This window comes from Mesoplodon densirostris, chromosome 17, assembly GCF_025265405.1.
Source record: "Mesoplodon densirostris isolate mMesDen1 chromosome 17, mMesDen1 primary haplotype, whole genome shotgun sequence".
NCBI classification, from domain to species: domain Eukaryota; kingdom Metazoa; phylum Chordata; class Mammalia; order Artiodactyla; family Ziphiidae; genus Mesoplodon; species Mesoplodon densirostris.
In genome coordinates, this window is record NC_082677.1 from 330,713 (window position 1) to 351,640 (window position 20,928).

At 41.7% G+C, this 20,928-nt stretch overlaps 1 protein-coding gene across 4 annotated transcripts in view; it reads left to right on the forward strand.

Annotated features, from left to right (window-relative positions):
• MPHOSPH8 (M-phase phosphoprotein 8) overlaps positions 1-4,411 on the forward strand; it is a 58,845-nt gene extending 54,434 nt beyond the window's left edge. For 2 of the 4 annotated variants that reach the window (XM_060080044.1, XM_060080045.1), the window contains exons 12-14: positions 1,935-2,062; positions 3,161-3,244; positions 3,652-4,411. In XM_060080044.1, the coding sequence (XP_059936027.1) occupies positions 1,935-2,062; positions 3,161-3,244; positions 3,652-3,693 (254 nt within the window). In that variant the 3' untranslated portion in view covers positions 3,694-4,411. Of the gene's footprint in view, positions 1-1,934; positions 2,063-3,160; positions 3,604-3,651 lie in introns of those variants that run through there. The other 2 variants (XM_060080042.1, XM_060080041.1) reach the window with 2 other exon arrangements.
• Positions 4,412-20,928: the final 16,517 nt, after the last annotated feature.

Sequence of the window (20,928 nt, forward strand, 5' to 3'; positions counted from 1 at the left end):
TGATTTTCAGGCAGAACTCTTATTCTTTTAATAAAAAACCTCAACAAATTCCATTATGTGTAATAATTATGTACAATAGTTAATAGCACTGCTGCTCTGGCAGAAAAAAAGAAACGCAGCTGATACTCATCATCCCAGGTGACCCCAAGGGGTCCACACAGCAGCGTGTTAGCACTTGTTTTAAAAGTATGCAAGTTGAGTCTTAATAATTATACTAGTTTTTATTAAAATTGACTTTTATTAAAATTTAGCTTTCAAGATGATAAGCCCCAAATCAATATTTTCCCTGAATTTTATTATCACTAATAGTCTTGCCCTTTTAAAAAGACAAAGAAAAATGAAAATGTCTTGTCCCATAGTACAGTTTAGTAGCAAGAGATGAACTTCAGTTCTGCTTCCTAGTTTCTGCTTAACAGCTATTTGGCAGGTAGAGACCATGGCCACGGCCCCTCCTCCAGGACACGGGTGCTCCGTATACAGAGTGGAGGTGACAGTGTCTCTGCCTGAAAGGTAGGAAACTGGGTTCTGGCTTGTTTTATTTTTAAAAAAAAACAAAAAGCAACCCACCTGTTTAAAAAATACGTATTAATGGAAATTTACTTGAAGAAAATACAGCTCTACCCATCAAAGGCGGCCATTCACAACATCTTAGTGAACTGTGGTCTGGACAGTCCAGGTGGACTGTCTGCACTGCCAGGCATGAGCTGGTGAGCTGAGTCCGTGCACTGGCCGGTCACCCAGCTGGACAGTCCTGGGTTATGTACGGCTGTTTTTGCACTTGCACGTCTGCATCTACTAGTGGTTTTTTCCAAAGATGCCCTGTCGTCCTCAGATGCGAGATCCTGGTAGATTTTCCTGACCCTCGAGACTCAAGAGTGTGGTCTCCTCTCAGAGCCCCACCCAGACCAGGACTCTCAGCCAACACCTTGGTGAGATCTTGGGTGACTCGCAAACACTCAAGTTTAACAAACACTGACCTTGGTCTCTTGAGGGGTGTGTGGCTCTTAAGAACTGAAGAGAAACAATTCATACTGATACCATGAAACATGCACCAGGAACTTGATTAGGGTCCGTTGTGTCATATTCTGTGCAGACAGCCAACCCCACAGGCTGTCTGACGAGGTTCCACTGCCTTTTCTGCTCTACAGTCACAGGGACACAGCTGCATTTTCACAGTGGAGCTGAGGGGAAAACAAGAAGAGCCTCTGTGTCCTCCGCGGGCCTTTTCTTCTCCTCTCATCCTCGGTGCTCTAAGCAGGGAAGCTGCGTCATAAAACGGAGAGCAAAACCCTATGTCAAACCTCACGTAGCTTGGAAGGAGATAAAAGAGCCAGGGACCTGGTGTGCCTTTTTTTCCTGGAACCAGAACAAATTTTAAAGCCAGTTGTTCTTAGGGGTCTTTTTATGAAGTCTCTTCATTCACAAGTTTTTAACATCATGTTAAAAAAACAACTCATGTATCTGTTTTATGTTATCAAAAGTACAGTTTCTGTTCAGAGAATGAATTTTGCAGAATATTTTGCATATTCAAAAGCTTCAAATCTTACCCCAATTTTTTTTTCCACAAGAAAATTCAGAAAAGGCAAAATAGTATGTGGAAGACAGTGGAAAATTCCTCAAACCCACATTCAAAAACCACAGTCTACAGGTTTCGCTTCCATTGACATGTATACATTCAGCAGGAACTTTTAAATACCACTTAAAAAAAATAACTTTACTGTAGACAAAGCATATTTAAAAAGCCTGTCGATGAGCTGTCAGTAGCTACTCAGACTAGAAGTAAAAGCACTAGATAAACACCAGCAGGTTTTGCACCTGGAGGACTGCTCAAATCTTGCAGACGAGGGTGGGGTACTGGCCTCCTCCCTCAGGCTCTGCAAAGTGGCCCTGTTGGGTTGGGAATTAAAATCTCTATTTATATCTCCCCAATTCAGGCTCTGGCATCCTGCTGTTTATTTTCCACGCAAACTTTTTGGGTAAAGAGGTCATTGCTCGCCTCTGTGGACCGTGTAGTGTACAAGCCGTTGTTTTAAATGATAAATTTCAACTCCCTGTTTTCCTGGTAAGAGTTTCCATAGTTCATTACTGAGTACAGTCTTCTAATCAAAAGCACAGATGACATAAATTCTTCTGTGAATTGTAGTTGTTGGAAATGGCAATAATCCATAATCGTAAATTGTTTTAATTGGTTATCGGTGCTTTAAATTATGTCTACCAAGTCTTGGAACTAACATTTTGAAGATAAATTCTTATGGTACAAGAAACATCCTATCTAAATATTATGCCTTTTAATGCCATTATAATTACAAATGTTCACTTAAAGGAAATTTAGGGAATTCAAAAAGGAAGAAAAGCATGCATGTGCATGGTTCAAAAACCGAAATATGAACACTGAACAACACTGGTTGTATTTATGCTTAGTTTAATTTTAGGTAATCACAGTATAATTTTGATATTTATTCACTGTGAACTTTGTCTTATAAATTTTATTTTTGGCTGCGTTGGGTCTTCGTTGCTGCACGTGGGCTTTTCTCTAGTTGCTGCAAGCGGGAACTCCTTTTTGTTGCGGTGCAGTGGCTTCTCTTGTGGCGGAGCACGGGCTCTAGGTGCGCGGGCTTCAGTAGTCGTGGCTCACAGGCTTCAGTAGTTGTGGCACACGGGCTTAGCTGCTTTGCAGCATGTGGGATCTTCCCAGACCAGGGCTCGAAGCCATGTCCCCTGCATTGGCAGGCGGATTCTTAACCACTGCGCCACCAGGGAAGCCCCACTGTGAACGTTTTAAAATATGAATATATGATAACTACTAGTGGCTATGTAAATTCTTTAGCATTAAAAATGCCCTTGAAGAATCGTTGCATATGTTTCCTTTGCCACATATAAAATTCTCTCCTTAGGATGAATTTAATTAACTGGTTATGAAGATTTTTAATGTGCATGCTGTATATGGCTGGATATATTCTAATGCCGAACATTTTTTATCTATATATTGTTTTTCCAGGTAAATGTATCTCTTTAACGCAAGGGAAAAGTAAAGAAATCACAGCATGTTGTCTTACAAAGAAATTCAAACAAATTTGCGTTTTCTTCTCCGTCGTTAGAGTCTTAAGGTTTCTGGAGTCTGTCTGTAGAAACGCTCACCTCTCTCTCATCTCCTCCCCAGGACAGTCATTTCGTTTACTCCTTCAGCCCCGCCGCAGGCCTCAATAAACTCTTTATAAGGTTGACGGAAGCGCCGTCTGCTAAGGTAAGACTCTCCTTGCATCTGCTCAGGTCGTTCCTTCAGGTCACGTTGTTAGAGAAGATTTTCAGGAATTCCTGGTGTGCCTGCCTGGGTCTGAAATGGGCTCAACCCTCTTTGATATCCGTGGTGTGCAGCAGCCTGATGATGTTCTGTGCTTTTGATATTTAATTGCCACATGTATGATCACTAGCTGGACCGGAACAGGCTGTGTAACTGTTGTACGATTAACGTAGTAACCTAAAAACCCAATTGGACTTTTTAATTAAAATAATGGTAGTCTAACAACCCACATTGATAACCAATTTGACAATATTGCCAAAGAAGGGAAACAAGTCTTGCCCACGTGTGCTTTCTTCCCCTCTTCTAACAAAGGGGAACTCTTGAAATATATGCTTTTTTTCTTTCAACAGGTTAAGTTGCTAATAGGTGCATACAGAGTACAGCTGCAATGACCAAAGAATTGGGAGAGTTATTCTCAGACCTATTTCTAAACACTCTTCAAAGCAGTTTGGAATTCTGGCACAGCTCACACTTCCAAATTAAGTTTCTTCTGTAAGCCTCTTGCACTTAAGGCCTGTCACCTGTTACAGTCTGAGAGATGGTGCATCTCACATATAAAACACAGATGTAAGTATCTGTGCCAGTGTTCTGAAAGCTAGATATTGTGTCCAGACTGTATGTTTTTCCACAGTGTGGAATGGTTCATATGAGGATTATTTAAGAAAATTAAAACTTTTTTTAACTTGAAATTTTTTACTAGCCCTAGTGAATTTTTGTGTTTAAAACAATTTTTTTAATCCAGTGGGAATGTCAGCACTAAGTTAAGGAAGGTGTGAGTTTGCATCCCCTTTGTGTATTTGCAGCTACCCCTCATTGTTTGAAAATAAATCAACCTGAGATATAGCAAAAAAAAAACAGAAAAGGGGATATGTGAACTTACATGTGAACTTTATCTTTGTTATTGGAATCCATCAAGTCATTTTGAACGGCCAGATCTTGTTACTTACTTTGAACACTGGGAAGGCCAGCCAGGCTTTGCCACACTCTGCCTCCTGAGAAGAGTGACTGCCCACAGGTCTAATGCTTATATTCCTTCAAGAAATATTTGGCAAACTAATTAATGAATCAAGCTATCTGGGTTATGGAAATGTATAAAATTGTTAATTTCCAGATTAGTGTTAAAATTGCGTGACTTACAATTTTAATGAAAAAATTTCAGAATGTCACATACATCATCCCTCATCATCCATGGGGAATTCGTTCCAGGACCCCTTGCTGGAAAATTTTTTCTTCCTGTCGTTTGTTGAGCCTGGATGCAGAAACTGTGGATACTAAGAGCTAACACACACACACTATATAGATATTTAGAGCTAACACACACATACTATATAGATATTTCAGAGTACACTGCCTTTTCCTAGTTTCCTCAATAAAATACCACAATGCTGGTCTTTCTAGTTTCTTTCTGAAGTCTCAGGACTTCGAACTGTATAGTTTAGCTAAACAATGGCTGGAATTAAACTTTTCAACTATACTGAATGCTGTACTCCTGGTGCATCTAACCTCACAGCCACGAGATCTATTTCAGCAGTGGTGCACCCTGTCCAATACATGCAAGAGAAATGGGTTTTTAAACAACATTCCCATCACCTAAAAAGCATGCCTAGGTAACATCTTTACAGGAGCACTAGGAATGTAACCATTGTAGAGCTGTGCAGTTTAATACAGTTCTTTTCATCTGAACTCACTTCTCTCTATAGCCCTGGGGTGGGGAGTGTCTTTGCATAAAAACGGGGAAAAACATAAAAGTGCAAGGAGGGGCTTCCTTGGTGGCGCAGTGGTTGGGGGTCTGCCTGCTGATGCAGGGGACACAGGTTCGTGCCCTGGTCTGGGAAGATCCCACATGCCACGGAGCGGCTGGGCCCGTGAGCCATGGCCGCTGAGCCTGCGCATCCGGAGCCTGTGCTCCACAACGGGAGAGGCCACAACGGTGAGAGGCCCACGTACCACACACACACAAAAAAAGTACAAGGAGGATGATCAGCAAAGACCAGGCAAAGGTGATTTAAAAAATGAAATAAGAATTCAGAAAAATTTGGGACTTCCCTGGTGGTCCAGTGGTTGACACTCCACGCTTGCACTGCAGGCAGCGTGGGTCTGATCCCTGGTTGGGGAACTAAGATCCTACGTGCTGCGCAGCCAAAAAAAATTGTATATAAATTTATACGTAGAAGAGCATATATGTAAGAATTTAGAAAAATTTAATATTTCATGCAGTTTCATAGCATAATACTGTACAAACCCCTAAAGTTATTTTGACGTTCTAAAGCTTTACTAAGTAGGATCAGAAAAAAACTGATGGAATCCATACCACTTCCCTCCATCCTCTGCTCACCTGCAGATGATGTTCCTTTCCAACAAAATCTGGGATTTCCAGGCCTGACCGCTCCCTCCTGGTACAGAAGAGCCTTGCTACTGGGCTGGAAAATGGTAGAAATAATGAGGTTCACATTCAATCAGGACCAAATTAAAACAAAATTGGGAAACAGTCATCTGAGCTCCCCGAGAACCAGCCCCAGGTGGACTCTAACTCGGTCAGCTCCACTGCTCCACCACCCAGTCTGTGCCTTGACTCATGTCCCCGTCATTTGCTTCCCTTGGGCCAAGCTATATGTCTTAGCGAAAACACGATTTTTCTCACTTGAACAAAGCCAAATTTCTTCTGAGTAGTTCCTTTCTTGAGGACTGACCCAAACTTCTAGGTTACATGAGGTGATTAAAAAAAAAAAAAAACCCTCCAATGATTTCCATTTATGGGGGGGGGGGTTGGTTGCTCTGTGACCGTAGCATCTGCCAGCATTACCCAGCAGATGTGCCAGGGGGACGGTATAAACTTAGGAAAACAAACTGGATCAAAGTGTTGTAACTGCTCATGTATCCACAGACTGTTTATACAGAGTAATAAATTAAAAAATAAAACAAGATTCTTCTGGCTTGTTTCTCCTGTGTCATTAAAATCATTTCTCCCGGACTTCCCTGGTGGTGCAGTGGTTAAGAATCCGCCTGCCAGTGCAGGGGACATGGGTTTGAGCCCTGGTCCGAGAAGATCCCACATGCCGCGGAGCAACTAAATCCGTGCGCCACAACTACGGAGCCTGTGCACCACAACTACTGAAGTCCACGTGCCTAGAGCCTGTGCTCTGCAACGAGACGCCACCACAATGAGAAGCCCTCACACTGCAACGAAGAGTAGCCCCCGCTCGCCGCAACTAGAGAAAGCCCGCATGCAACAACGAAGACCCGACACAGCCAAAAATAAATAAATTTAAAAAATTTTTTTCTCCCACAAAATGACCTGAAAAAAAAGACAAACTAATTGTTAGAAAACAGGAAGTAATAGTGCATATTTTTGTAAAGGAAAAACAAAGGTTTCAGTTACAAAGAAAATAATTTACTGAGCTAGAATCACTGATCAGGAAACCTAAAAAATATTCAAGACCTGAATTTGTATATTCGGCCTATAAAACTTTCTACAACTAGTATTTCATTGTGCCTCAGCCCAGAGCAGCACCACATTGTTAAGAAATGAAAATTCCTGGGCCTTTAGACCACAGATTGGGGGCCCAGCAGTCTTTGTTCTGATCCAAGAGATTCTGCTGCACCTTCAAAGTATGAGAACCAACATTTTAAATAAGACTTCTAAAAGGGGAAACTGTCAAGTTACTTCCTTCTACTAGAATTAAATATATATTTGGCGTTTTATTTAACTTTCAAAAAGTTAATCTCTTCCTGGAATGAACAGTTCCTTTTCACTGACCAGAAAATAAGATCTGGAATGAAAAGCAGTTATTTAACTAGAAAACAAAAAACCCAGTATACTGTTAACCAACAGATGGCCACATGAAACCACAGCTTCACTATCAGCACAATTCACCTATGTACATTAAGGGTTTTTTTTCCTTATTCGTATATTTTGAGATTATTTCTTCAAATTTTATTTAAGTAAGGAACCTACTTAACAAAACACTTGGAAAATTTAATACCAACAAAATGTCCAAAGAATATAAAGTGATTCTCTGTAAACCTATTTCAAAGGGCAATTATAATTTCATCTGTAAAAACCATAATTACCTGGAGAGCTTTTAAAAATAAAGCATGATAAAGTAAAAGGGCGGGGGGCGGAGTTCCTTGGCGGCCCAGTGGTGAGGACTCAGCGCTTTCACTGCCAGGGCCTGGGTTCAAGCCCTGGTCGGGAAACAGATCCCATAAGCTGTGCAGCATGGCCAAAATTTTAAAAATAAACTGTTGGATCCCACGCCCCACCCCACACACACGCCCCAGCCCCTGAAGATTTTATTGTTCAGTAGACTACAAGTATGTACCTGGGAATCTGCATTTTCAACAAGTTTCCAGGTGACAGTGATGCGGATCCAGGGACCAGCTTTGAGAACCACGACCCAACGTTAATTTTCTAGAGCTGGATAATAGCATGAGAAACAGCTGTCACATTTTTGTGCCTATGAGACGTCAGATACTTTGAAAAGGTGACATTTCCCAAAAGTATGGTACCTATCAGTGCTTCTCAGTGTGGACGCAAATCCCCTGGAAACATGTTAAACTGCGCGGTGTGATTCCATCAGCCTGTGTGTACTGAGAGTCTCATCTTGCGAGCAGCTCTCAGGAAAGGCTGATGCTCCTGGTTCCCAGGACCACAGCTGTAACAAGAATAGATTAGAATCACCATGTAAGGGGCTGGGGGGTTAGGGAAGAAATATACTTAAAATAATACTTTTTGCATCTGTTAGGATGACAACATACCATCATCATAGTTCTATCATACAGATCACATAGCGTAAATGATTCTAAAGAATTTTATGTGTTTAAAAAATAATGGAAAAAACTTAATGAAAAACTGTTACCCTCGAAAAAGGTGGAAAGCAGCAAGGGAGAGAAATGGAGCTAGTGTCCCTAGCTTGAATCTGAATTTATGATATTAAACCATTTTAAGATTACACACTTTCCAAAGGACCATAAGACTAAAATTTTAGGCTTGGAATCACTAAAAAACGAGGAATTTTTTTCTCCTTCGTACGTAAGACCTGTGTAACACGTCATTTCTATTCCCAGTCCAGTTTTGCCTGAAGACAAATCAGTATACACATTACTACCAGTGGGGAAAGACAAGGGCAATTTGGAGCTAAAAATACCCTCCAATCTTCCTCAAAGAAAAGGGCAGTGACGCTGGGAGTCGCATAAGAAGACAGGCAGAGAAGCAGAGGTTTCAGCTTTGCCATGAACCATGCAGTGTTACTCCACGGACTCTGACACGGGGACCAGGAGGAAGGACGGGGGGAGCTGTCACAACAGGTGCTGCTGACCTGAAGGGAGACTCCAGCGCTTCCTGTCTCTCGACTTCGGTTCACCCCGGAAACCAAATTTCAGGTAGCTTCATCCATGTTTTCTTTTCTCCTAGGATTACAATAAAATCATACTTAGCCTCTTAAAAACAAGTTTCAACGATCAATTAAAAAACACAAGCGATAACTCACTTCCTACAGTCCGTGACAGGAATCAAGTTCCCTTAAGATGCCGTTTAGTCTTTACCTCATCTGATTATGTCCATTCAGTAAGGATTTTCCTTTCAATTCATGTCCTCGAAGAACATCAACTGACTTAAAATTCAGCTCAATTTTGTTTCAGCATCAGAGTAAACACTTAAATCCACGACGCTGAAAAGTCTCCCTTTTTTATTTTCCATAGGTCCTCTCGTCTGGACTGCTGGTCCCTCAGCACACCACAGCCCAAGACCCTTATAATCCAAAATCCTACATAGGATCCTGATTCCTACACTATTCCTACACTACAAAATTTTATTCTGCTTGTACCAAGGCAGGGCACACAAACGTGTCTGCTGTGCTCCATCAGAAGATGACCTGCTTACCTACCCAGAGAGCAGGCACTCCAGATTTTCTGCTGAGGTCCAGGTTTATGTTTGTTTAGTTACCTCATGCCTATGAAATGTGTTTTGTAATATACCTGAAATATCAGCGCAGTAGTACACAATTACAACTGAGAAATAAATACCCAGCTTTGGGCTCAATTTTTTTTTTTTTTTTTTTTGCGGTACGCGGGCCTCTCACTGTTGTGGCCTCTCCCATTGCAGAGCACAGGCTCCAGACGCGCAGGCTCAGCCGCCATGGCTCCCGGGCCCAGCCGCTCCACGGCACGCGGGATCCTCCCGAACTGGGGCACAAACCTGCATCCCCTGCATCGGCAGGCGGACCCCCAACCACTGCGCCACCAGGGAAGCCAAGGCTCAATATTTTTAAAGTGAGGGTACATGACCCAAAGATACTGGAAATAATTATCCTAAATTGGTAGTTTTCAAAACTCATTTGGGTCTCAAATTCACCTGAGAATTGGATGAAGTATGACCCACCCCACGCCAAAAAGTGTGTGCAAAAATTATGTACACAAAATTCTGCATGTGAATTAATCAGACTCATAGATTCCACTAATACGCCACAATGATCCAATGGGATCCATGGTCCCACTTTAAAAACCTTAAATATTTTTTCAAGCAAAGCATGCCATAAATCAACAAAAATTATCTCGCATATTATTTCCATCTGCAACTAGCATTCTTACGCAATTTTTGTAACTATCACATATATACTTTGCCTTTGGTAAAGTTAAGGATGACAAGAAGAATGGAAACAAAAATCAAACTGGACAACTGGATTACTTAATTCTTAAAGACACAATGACACCAGGACTACTAAAAATTTTAATTGTCTTCTCAACTTTTCAAAAATGTGAATCTGAAAGTTTTACAAAGCACTAACTACACTGAAACCTAGAAAGGTAATCTCCAGAATTGAGGAACTTCTAGTTGCCAACAGTCTTTAAAAGGGTAGCTTATCTTAATCCTTTAATTTAATAGTAAAAAACAATCACCAGAGTTCTGTTTAAAGAGGTGGTATTATAACTAAGTAGCCAGGTTTATTGTGCACTGGGTTGTAACCAGCTCTAATAGACGGTTACGGATGCGCTGATACACACCCATTCAGCGACGCTCGCAATATGGAGTTAAGAATCTGGGAAGGCCTAGAAAGTTGATGCACTTTCATATTTCCTGATCCTGAAGAACACCCAAATATGAAATTCAACCAACAATTGCATTTAAAGAAAAGGGTTCCTTTTTTCAGCTGTGCCACACAGCTTGCAGGACCTTAGTTCCCCGATCAGGGATCGAACCCAGGCCCGACAGTGAAAGTGCCAAGTCCTAACCACTGGACTGCCAGGGAATTCCTTAAGAAAAGGACTTCAACTGAAATCTTAAGCCATAACTGTAACAAAACTATATGGCAAAAGTAGTCTGTTTTAAATTAATTTTAGGATAAAACCGGGTAAGAACTGTGTGAGTTAATGTTTGATTTTACCCTCTCATGCCAACACATCTGAAATAGTTGGTAAAAATGAAAAAAGTAAAGGCTCCTCCAACCACACCCTAAGCTTTTTTTCATATAGTCACAAATGTGAAAGGCCAATACCACAGGCACTTTTCTGATGACTTTTCTGAAAGAATAAAACATCAAAAGAACAGAAGGCACATTCTTAATGGTCAACTACGTACCAATGCACCTAATATCTCATTTTCCACTGAGTACACAAGTCAATCATTAACGAACTACACAGTCTGTATTATGTAATATAAATTATATATAAATAATAGAAGTACACTCTAAGAAATAACTATGAAAGATAAATAAATACTACATAATTCAACAAATATGGAGGCTGAGGAATACTCTACAAAAGCTCTTCCAATTACAACAAATGAATTGTAAAAACCCAAGAAACAGGATTTTAATAATGACTCAAACTGAAAACTACCTTGCCAGAAATCGGCCTAAAAGGTAATGATCTCCTCTGGAGCAGACTCTCGTGATATCAAACCATAAAGGAACCACACTCTTTATTAGCCTGCTCTGCGGCAGGGCCTCCTTCTGAGAAACAAGTTCTGAAATTTGTAGGTGTGGAGGAGGGGACGTCCACACGATCAAAGTCACCATCCGAGATCTTTCAACACACAACAGTGTTCACAACTGAATGTGACCCTCTGCCTTGATGGCAAAGACACAGACCACAATACCGGCTGCTGAAATAATAAATAAACCAAATGCTATTATTACTACAAGCAATTCACAACAGCCAAAATATGCAGTATACTCTTCACTGAAATAATTTTATTCTTCTGTTACCTAACAGATTCTCTTTAAGCAACAAAGAATGTATCTTCAAAGAATATAGAGAAATAGTTTGTGACTAAGAGAACAATATATCAAAAAGATTAAGGCCAAAAATTCAAGTCATCATTTCCTAAGGAAACTTGAAAAAATACCCATGAAAGCTGTAAACCTGTAAAACCCATGCTAATATAACTACAAGTTCTTCCTGCTTTTTGATGTAATACAATGTAATACAACTTCAACTGATGAACAAATAAAATATTGGGGCTTCCCTGGTGGCACAGTGGTTGAGAGTCCGCCTGCCGATGCAGGGGACACGGGTTCGTGCCCTGGTCTGGGAAGATCCCACATGCCGCAGAGCGGCTGGGCCCGTGAGCCATGGCCGTTGAGCCTGCGCGTCCGGAGCCTGTGCTCCGCAACGGGAGAGGCCACAACAGTGAGAGGCCCGCGTACCGCAAAAAAAAAAAAAAATATATATATATATATATATATATATATATATACTTCCAATTGACTTAATTAATTAGAAGGCAGACAAATTTTCTCAACATGTTTCATTTTCACATGACTCTTTTGGGTTGAAAATTTGCAATAAAAATAACAAACTAAGGGCTTTGATTTTCTGTCAAATCCATGGATCTTCTACCCAAGTTATCACAAGTTGCCAGATATCACAAGTTTAATTATGTAATAAATAACTTCCGTCTTTCAGCAGGTATTATACAAAAATCCATAATATGAACATTCAATTTTGGATTCCCAATATCATCTGGCTTTTCAGAATTCTAAAAAAGCTACCTAATCTTTTTTAAAAAATATCATAGGTTATATACATCGATCGGTGAGTCTTGCATCAGCCGGTAATGAAACCACACAACCTAGTTATAAACGGCAATTAAGAGCACGGTGAGTAAGAGAAGGGCAAATGTACTTCACAAGAAAAGGTCTCTGAATGGCCAGAAGTATATGAAAAGGTATTCAACATCCGAAGGTACAGAGAAATGTAAATTAAACCACAGTGATGTGCCTCCACACACAATAATGGCGAAGACGGACATGACTGACAACACTGATGCTGGCAACGAGCCACCACTGCTCAAGGGGTACGAGGCTGAGCTGACTATGGGAAAGTGCTTGGCTGTTTCGAAGAAACACACACGTACCCTACACTCAGCAACTCCACTCCTAGATATTTTCCCCCTGAAAAATGAAAAGTGTGATTTGTAGAAGAATGTTCATAGCAGATTGATTCTTAATAACCCCAAACTGGAAACTGCTCCAAGAATATATCAACAGGAGACTCAACAAAGTGTGGCATGTTCACTCAGTGGTAATAAGACACATGCAACAACATACGTGAATCTCAAACACACTATGTCCAGTGAAAAAGACCAGAGGCAAAAGTGTATACATTGTAAGATTCTATTAATATGAAGTTCAGAAACGAAAACTAACATATGATCAAAACAGACCAATTGTTGCCCCGACACAGGATAGATGGATTGGAAAAGAGCACACAAGTTCTGAAGTTTATGAAAACTGAGTCTGTCGGTTTGTTTTGCCAAACAAAACTCACAAATTTTGCATAACAGGCAAGTCCAAATTTTTAAAAAGCAAAATTTTAAGTATTTTTAAATTAAAGAATCAGAAAAGAATTTAAAGTTCACGTAGCAACTCAAAATTAAGAAATAAGTACTTAGGGCTTCCCTGGTGGAGCAGTGGTTAAGAACCCGCCTGCCAATGCAGGGGACATGGGTTTGAGCCCTGGTCCGGGAAGATCCCACATGCTGCAGAGCAACTAAGCCCATGCGCCACAACTACTGAGCCTGCGCTCTAGAGCCTGCAAGCCACAACTACTGAAGCCCATGAGCCTAGAGCCCGTGCTCCGCAACAAGAGAAGCCACCGCAATGAGAAGCCCACGCACCACAACAAAGAGTAGCCACCGCTCACCGCAACTAGAGAAAGCCCGTGGGCAGCAATGAAGACCCAAGGCAACCAAAAATAAATTAATTAAAAAAAAATAAGTATGTAAAATAAGGTCATGTTCAAGTAAATAGGTAAGAATCATCTATCACTGATAAATATTACATAACACTGAAATCTGGAAAATACTGAAGAAACAAAGACTGAAACCTTTTCTTTTTAGGCACAAGGCACATTTATTTTTTAAAAGTTTCTTCAGCTTTGGGACTTTACTGTTGGTCCAGTGGTTAAGACTCTGTGCTTCCACTGCATGGGGGCACGGGTTCAATCCCTGGTCAGGGAAATAAGATCCCACATGCTGCACGGTGAAGCCAAAAAAAAAAAATTCAGCTTTATTGAGGGCAACTAAAATTTTCAGGAGAATAATTTACTGATACTGCATGCCATCTTTTTCCTCAAAGGTCATAGATAACATTTACTGTAGTTATCAACATAAAGTTCGGCAAAGACTCATATAAAATCTAATAAAGTACAAATTGATAATTTTATGAAACATAATTAGTGCCTCTAAGAAAAGTTAACATTAACTCAGTTTCAAAGGCCCAGACCTGTATCTATTTGCCATATCTGCAAGGCAACTGTGATGAGAGAAAAAAGGCCTTGGAAGTGAAAGATACCACTGAAACTTTTCAAACTGAATTTTGTCCCCAAATTCCTACAAAGGCATTTCACATTAAACAAACAAGCAGAAAGTAAAACTGTTCAAAAGGACAACACCCAGCAGCGTTACCGTCTTGCGGGTCACCTGAGATTTCTCACGTGCTCTGCCCAGAAGAGCCAAAGAAAACCTGCCTCTGTGGTCGCACAACGAGGTTAAGTTTTAAAAACCAGTTCAACTACATCAACAAAAAACTGCATTTTTTTTTTTTTTTTTTTTGGTACGCGGGCCTCTCACTGCTGTGGCCTCTCCCGTTGCGGAGCACAGGCTCCGGACACGCAGGCTCAGCGGCCATGGTTCACGGGCCCAGCTGCTCTGCGGCATGTGGGATCTTCTTGGACCGGGGCACGAACCCGTGTCCCCTGCATCGGCAGGCGGACCCTCAACCACTGCGCCACCAGGGAAGCCCCAAAAAACTGCATTTTTAGTTCAAGATGACATGATAATTATGAACTTACATGTTCAGCGTCCACGGTTTTCTGTAAAAGTTCAATATTCCAAGTAAGTTACTGCCACATCAAAGAATCCCACAGTAGTTATTTCACAAATTAACCATGTTCATATATAATGAAAAGGAACTAGAATGAATTACCAAATGATAATTTGACAATTATCAGATTTATTTTGGATAATAAGTTTATTTTTCAACATATACTTAAAACCACTTAAAAACAGCATCTACTGTTACTTACTTTGAAGATACCATGTAAATCAACAAACTAGGAAAAACATTTCTGGCAGAATCCATTATGCATTCATATGTAGTAAATAACATCACAATGTTGTACTGGCGATAAACTACTCAAACACCAAACAAGTTTAATATGAATTGTTGTGAGTTGATCACCTATTTAAATGTACTTAAATACAGTGTAAACAACAGGTGCTGCGCTATGTCAGTGGTGAGGCCAGGATGCTCTTTTACACCCTGGGCACCTTCTGCGAAGCCCTCCTTGCTGGGAACTGCTTCTGAGTTAGTGTGTCCTAAATGGTATTTACATGAAAATACACTGACGTGGTTAAACATTTTAATGCTGTGTTCTGAACACAAGATGCCAACATTTCATCTAAAAAAAGGGACTGAGGGCTTCCCTGGTGGCGCAGTGGTTGAGAGTCCGCCTGCAGATGCAGGGGACACGGGTTCGTGCCCCGGTCCGGGAAGATCCCACATGCCGCGGAGCGGCTGGGCTCGTGAGCCATGGCCGCTGAGCCTGCGCCTCCGGAACCTGTGCTCCACAACGGGAGAGGCCACAGCAGTGAGAGGCCCGCGTACCACAAATAAATAAATAAATAAATAAATAAATAAATAAATATTTTAAAAGGGACTGAAAAGTCTAAAAACAGAAGGGAGAGTTTAAAAAAAAATCTTGTGTCATATTTTTTAAATGCACAGAATTTCCTGGTTACTGATTTACCAGAGTTTGAGAAATTAAGACTGTGCAAACCAGATTAACAGAAAACACAAAAACAAGGCATAAAAACCCCATAAAATACAGTCATAAGTCTCACTTCTTAACTTTTTGTGTCTCTACATCATTTGAACATGCAATACACCCGCCTCAGCAAAGCTTGGAGGCTGCCCCCTGTCCCACTGCTTGGCCGGGGACCCTGAGCCCCCTCCTCAAAGCCAGACAGGACCTCCCAAGTGGTGTGGGTGCCTCAGAGCCCCCTCGACTCCTTTTTAGACCATATATGCTACCTCCCGCTTTCAGTCACCACGAAGGCTTACGAGAACACTCATCTTTGACAAAAAACTGTGTGATATTAAAGAATCTCACTGTGACTTAACTCCAGTGTGAGCCTGGAAAAGCTGCCTGTTCAGGATTCAACCAAATGCAGTGAGCACGTGCAATGAGAGCCCCTACGCCTTAGGGTATTCACAGCAGCATCCCTCAATACGGTGGTTCAGTATCACTGAATTCTAACAGAAACAAATGAAATTCAACTGAAACTGTTCACATACTAATGCATGAGTACTCCTACTGCAGTAAAGCAAAAAAGAGTAGGCAGGCGTTTAAACAGACTCCCCAGAAATAAGTCTGGAATCAAAGGCACAAAATATAAAAGAGCCTGCGCGCAGCAACGAAGACCCAACACAGCCAAATATAGGAAGGAAGGAAGGAAGGAGGAAAGGAGGGAGGGAGGGAGGGAGGGAGGAAGGAAGCTGAAATAACTCTGCAGCTCTGACCACTGTAAATCAGTGTGTGTGTGTGTGTGTGTGTGTGTGTGTGTGTGTGTGTGATCATCTAGCTATATCCAAATGACTGAAAAATAGGAAACTTAAATGGTATCTAAGTTGAAAATCAGACTCAAGTTTCTCCTTCCGTTTCCTGGCTACAGTTCAGTGGGGCCCATAGGTAACCTCCCTGTGTGTCTCAGGGGGCACCTGCCCCGCGCTGCCCTGAGCATTAGACAGACACCTTTTATTTATGATCATCAATGCGGTGCCCATCTCCTCTCCCTCCTCTTCCGTATCCCGGTCATTAATAGCCTTGGTGGACCAAGCCCAGCTACCGTCCACCTCTCTGGACTGGTCTGAATGGTCTGCCTGCCCCCTGGGGTCTCCTTCAGTCAAGTCCCCAGGAGCAGCCAGAAGTCTTTTCTGAACCATAAACCAGGTCGCATCACTGCCCAGCCCAAGCCTTTCCTACGGCTTCGCATTTCATCAAGTGAGCCTTGTGGCCTTGGCACATGCTGCTCTAGTCTTGTGTTCTCAATGGGCCAGAACGGCCCCTAGAGGGAGAAAATGAGTTAGATGGCAGAAATCTTAACTCTTTTTATGTGTAAAGCACAAGCACAGTATATAAGCAGCTATTTGTGGTGCTGAAGTTTCACTGAATGGGAGGGTTGGGGGTCTCAATCAGACAAAAATGGGGAAAAAAAGAGGGCTTGAGAACACCCTTGGGCTGGTTCACTCCATTCCAGCCACAATCCCTTCCTTGCTAAATGGTACGCCCTCAGCTTGAACTGGGCTCGCCTTCAAGTCCAACTTTCCAAGTCTCCTCCTCCTGTCACTCACATCAGCTCAGAAGCCGCCTCCTGCCCGGGGAGGCCTCCCCAACCGTCTGAGCTAAAATGGACAAATCTGTCTCCCCAGCCCAGTGATGTGCACTCCTGGCTGTGTGCATGGCCCTGGCCTGGCCACACCACGTGCTGGAGAACACTGCTCACCCTGCTCTAATACCCACGACGCACGAGGAAACAAAACCACCTTTCCTCTCTGGTCACACCTTGGAGAGAGAACACTTCACAATGACAATGGATACTGGAAAAAGTGACCTGTGACCAAGGGGATTCCAATTTTTCAAACAGCAAACTGTACTCATTCAGTCCTTGGGTGTACAAAGTACACATAATTACTATCTTAAGAGACAGAAACTTTTTAATTAAAAAAAATCATTGCATTTTGCTATGAAGTGTTCAAATTTATATAATAATTCACTGAATAACAAACCATAATTCTTTGGGAATGAACACAAGTGTTTTTTAAGATTTTATTAATTCTAGGTAAAGCTAACTTAAAATACAGCTTAGAGACTCCACCTTTTTGGTGTGTAAATGAAGTATCTCCCCCTCCAGTATTTCCAAGTAATACAAGATTTAAAATTCAAAGTGAAATTTTAATATGAACAGCAAAGGGGAGGGGAAGGATTCTTCTAAAAGACAGACTTTTCAATTCTTCCTATTCTTGATATTTAAGAAAGGAACTTCAAGTCAGGCACACCAGTGTTAATAGTATTCATTCCCATGCTGAAGAACCGTAGAATTTTTTTTAAATGAAGATTTCTGAATTTGAGTCAAATGCCCTCCTCTATCACAAAGAATACACTGAGCCATTATTAAACTCACGCGGTACCTCTAGTAAGGGAAACTGTTAATATTCACCACGTCATTTAAAACTTTTACAGATAACTCTCCCCAGGACATTAACACAGTTTATTTAATGAAATAGGCATCTACTTATGTAACCTAATATTTGAAACACAAGAATTCTTGCAATTCTCATTAGCCAACTTCAGACTTCCTCAAGGCTCTCCCCAGTTCACTCATGTAATTTCTCTTCCTAAACTTTTACTACGACCTGCAATGATGCCATCAGTTCTTATCCACATCTGACCTTTACTGCCTTTATGCCCTTGGCTGGGGACCGGTGGGAATAACGTTAAGTTCTCACTGTCCACAGTAAGGACAGGCAGCACAGCATCTAAAAAACATTAAATGGACTTCCCTGGTGGCGCAGTAGTTAAGAATCGCCTGCCAATGCAGGGGACACGGGTTCGAGCCCTGGTCTGGGAAGATCCCACATGCCGTGGAGCAACTAAGCGTGTGCGCCACAACTACTGAGCCTGCGCTCTAGAGCCCACGAGCCACAACTACTGAGGCCACATGCCACAACCACTGAAGCCCGCGCGCCTAGAGCCAGTGCTCCGCAACGAGAGGCCACCGCAGTGAGAAGCCCGCGCATAACGAAGAGTAGCCCCCGCTCGCCGCAACTAGAGAAAAGCCTGACAACGAAGGCCCAGCGCAGCCAAAAATAAATAAATTTTAAAAATAAAAAACATTAAAACACACATACCCAATGACCAAGTGATTCAACTAGTAGAAATTTTATGCTATAGACATATTCACACACATGCTCTATCCCATGTATCCAACAACATGCTATAAAGCATATAACGGGGAAAAACGAAGTATCAATGAAACACTGTCCCCAGAAGATCTGGTAAACATACCTAACAATGGCCTACCAGCAAGTATAAGGAGAGAGAGGGATCTCTCTTATACTCACTGACTTAGAACAATATCCAAAACAGAATATTGTGAGGCAAATGGTAAAGTGTATACAGTGTGCTTACATATGTATTAAGAATGTATACAAATATGCCTGGGAATGCACAGAAACTTCCGGAAGGATACATAAGAAATTAGTAACCACAGCTGACCCTGGATAGAGAAGCTGGGTGATGCGCAGACAGCACAAAGAAATTTTCACTGTGCACCATCTTTCATTTCCACGTTTGTGTACCAGATGCATATTATTCAAAAAATTCAAAAATATATTGAATTAGTTTATGCTATCAATAGTATCTGAAGGCTAACTGATTTTTATTAGATGTTCATGATTTCTAAACTACAATGGTGTGCAAAGGATTATTTCTAGATCTCCAAGAAGGGCTTGAATGAAGCTACGGTACAGGGCCTATTTAGGCTAACTTTTAAGCTTGAGGAATAAGAAAATAGGGGTTAATCCACCCCTGGTTTCCACATTGCTTCATGCTGGCCATTAACGAAGTATGAATAAAATGAGTAATTTGTATTAAATGCCCATTTCTATAAAGTGCTTTTGTCTGTAATTAATGAATGCATTGGCGGTATTCTATGAAGCCTTAAAGGCTTCCAATATGGGACTCAGTCCACCAAAAGCTTCAAGGTTGACCTAAACAGCCACCTACAGATGTGCGAAGGGTGTATCAGCCCCCAACCTCTATACTTTTTTCACTGGTGAACTATTTGTTTCATACTTTCATTCATCAACTGGTGCTTACTTTGTTGATGACAATCAGAATTCTTAAGCCAAGACCATTTCCTAAGCAGAATGATTTTACATACGCAGCACCCTTTCCAGACGTCACAAGGACCTGAAGACCTTCAATCCTGACCTTGCTGCTCTATTCCTACGGGTTGGTAGCACCACAATTACCTGCCTTGGGGCTCAAAACCAGTCATTCTTGCCTGCTTTCTTCCATGTAACCTCCTCAACATTCAATCAACCACCATATTCCGACCACTTTAAAATTCACCGACACATCTTGACTCCTACTCTTCTTCTCCAATCCTTTTCCAGATCTCAACTGGCTGTCCTGCCTGCAGTCTGAGTACAAAGCCATCCTTCCACGATTAATCTAGTTAACCTTTATGAAATACAAGTCTCAGGACTCTCACTCTCTTGCCAAAAACCTCCTAGTGGTTCTATATCATGGAGTAAGAGCTGACTAGTTTTCCAGTCTCATTTTCGCTAACTCGTTGCTTCACACACCTTCACTAGCCCCCGGCCTTTGTGCGTCATGGGCCCTCTCTGCCACCTGCTTCTAAAACAAGATGTAACTCACCCTTGGAGATGCCGCTCGGACATCTCTACCTCCCCAAACCCTTGGACACGCTCATTCAGTAATTCTCCCCTTGTGTTCTGAAGGGTCCTCTAACCCCCACCCTAAGCAACAACATTCCCTCTCATTCGTCCTTTGCAAATCCTTCCCAGTTTATCTCATTTCCATTTCTCTTCTCCAAACTCCCTGTAACAATCGTGGACAACAGGTTCCATGTGTAATACATTAAGTCTCCAAGTAAACCCAGCTCCGCCACTGAACTGTGCACACAGCAGGTGATGTTTCAAAACGGGGAATGGGATACAGGTAACCTACTCCAATGAGCCCATCACAACAAAAGACATTCTTTTCTGATAACAAGATTCCAAGACATTCTATATTCACACGTGCTTTCTTGAATTTTTCCTCTCTTCTATCTGCTTCCCAATTCATGCAGATGTAACACAAGTCTCAAGCTGATTATTAAAAGGTGCTACCCTGCTGGTGTTCAACCCGCTTTCCTGCACTGTCCTTTAGTTACTGTGCTGGATTCTAACCGAAAGTCAAAGCTGCTCAAGAACAGAAGCACCTCGTGTCTACCCCCCACTGGCTGCCTTGGTCTTAAAAGAAGCCAATACTTTCTGAATGTAGCTGACAGACCTTCTTCAGAATCAGTGATTCAGAATCACCAGCCACTTTCAGCGTAT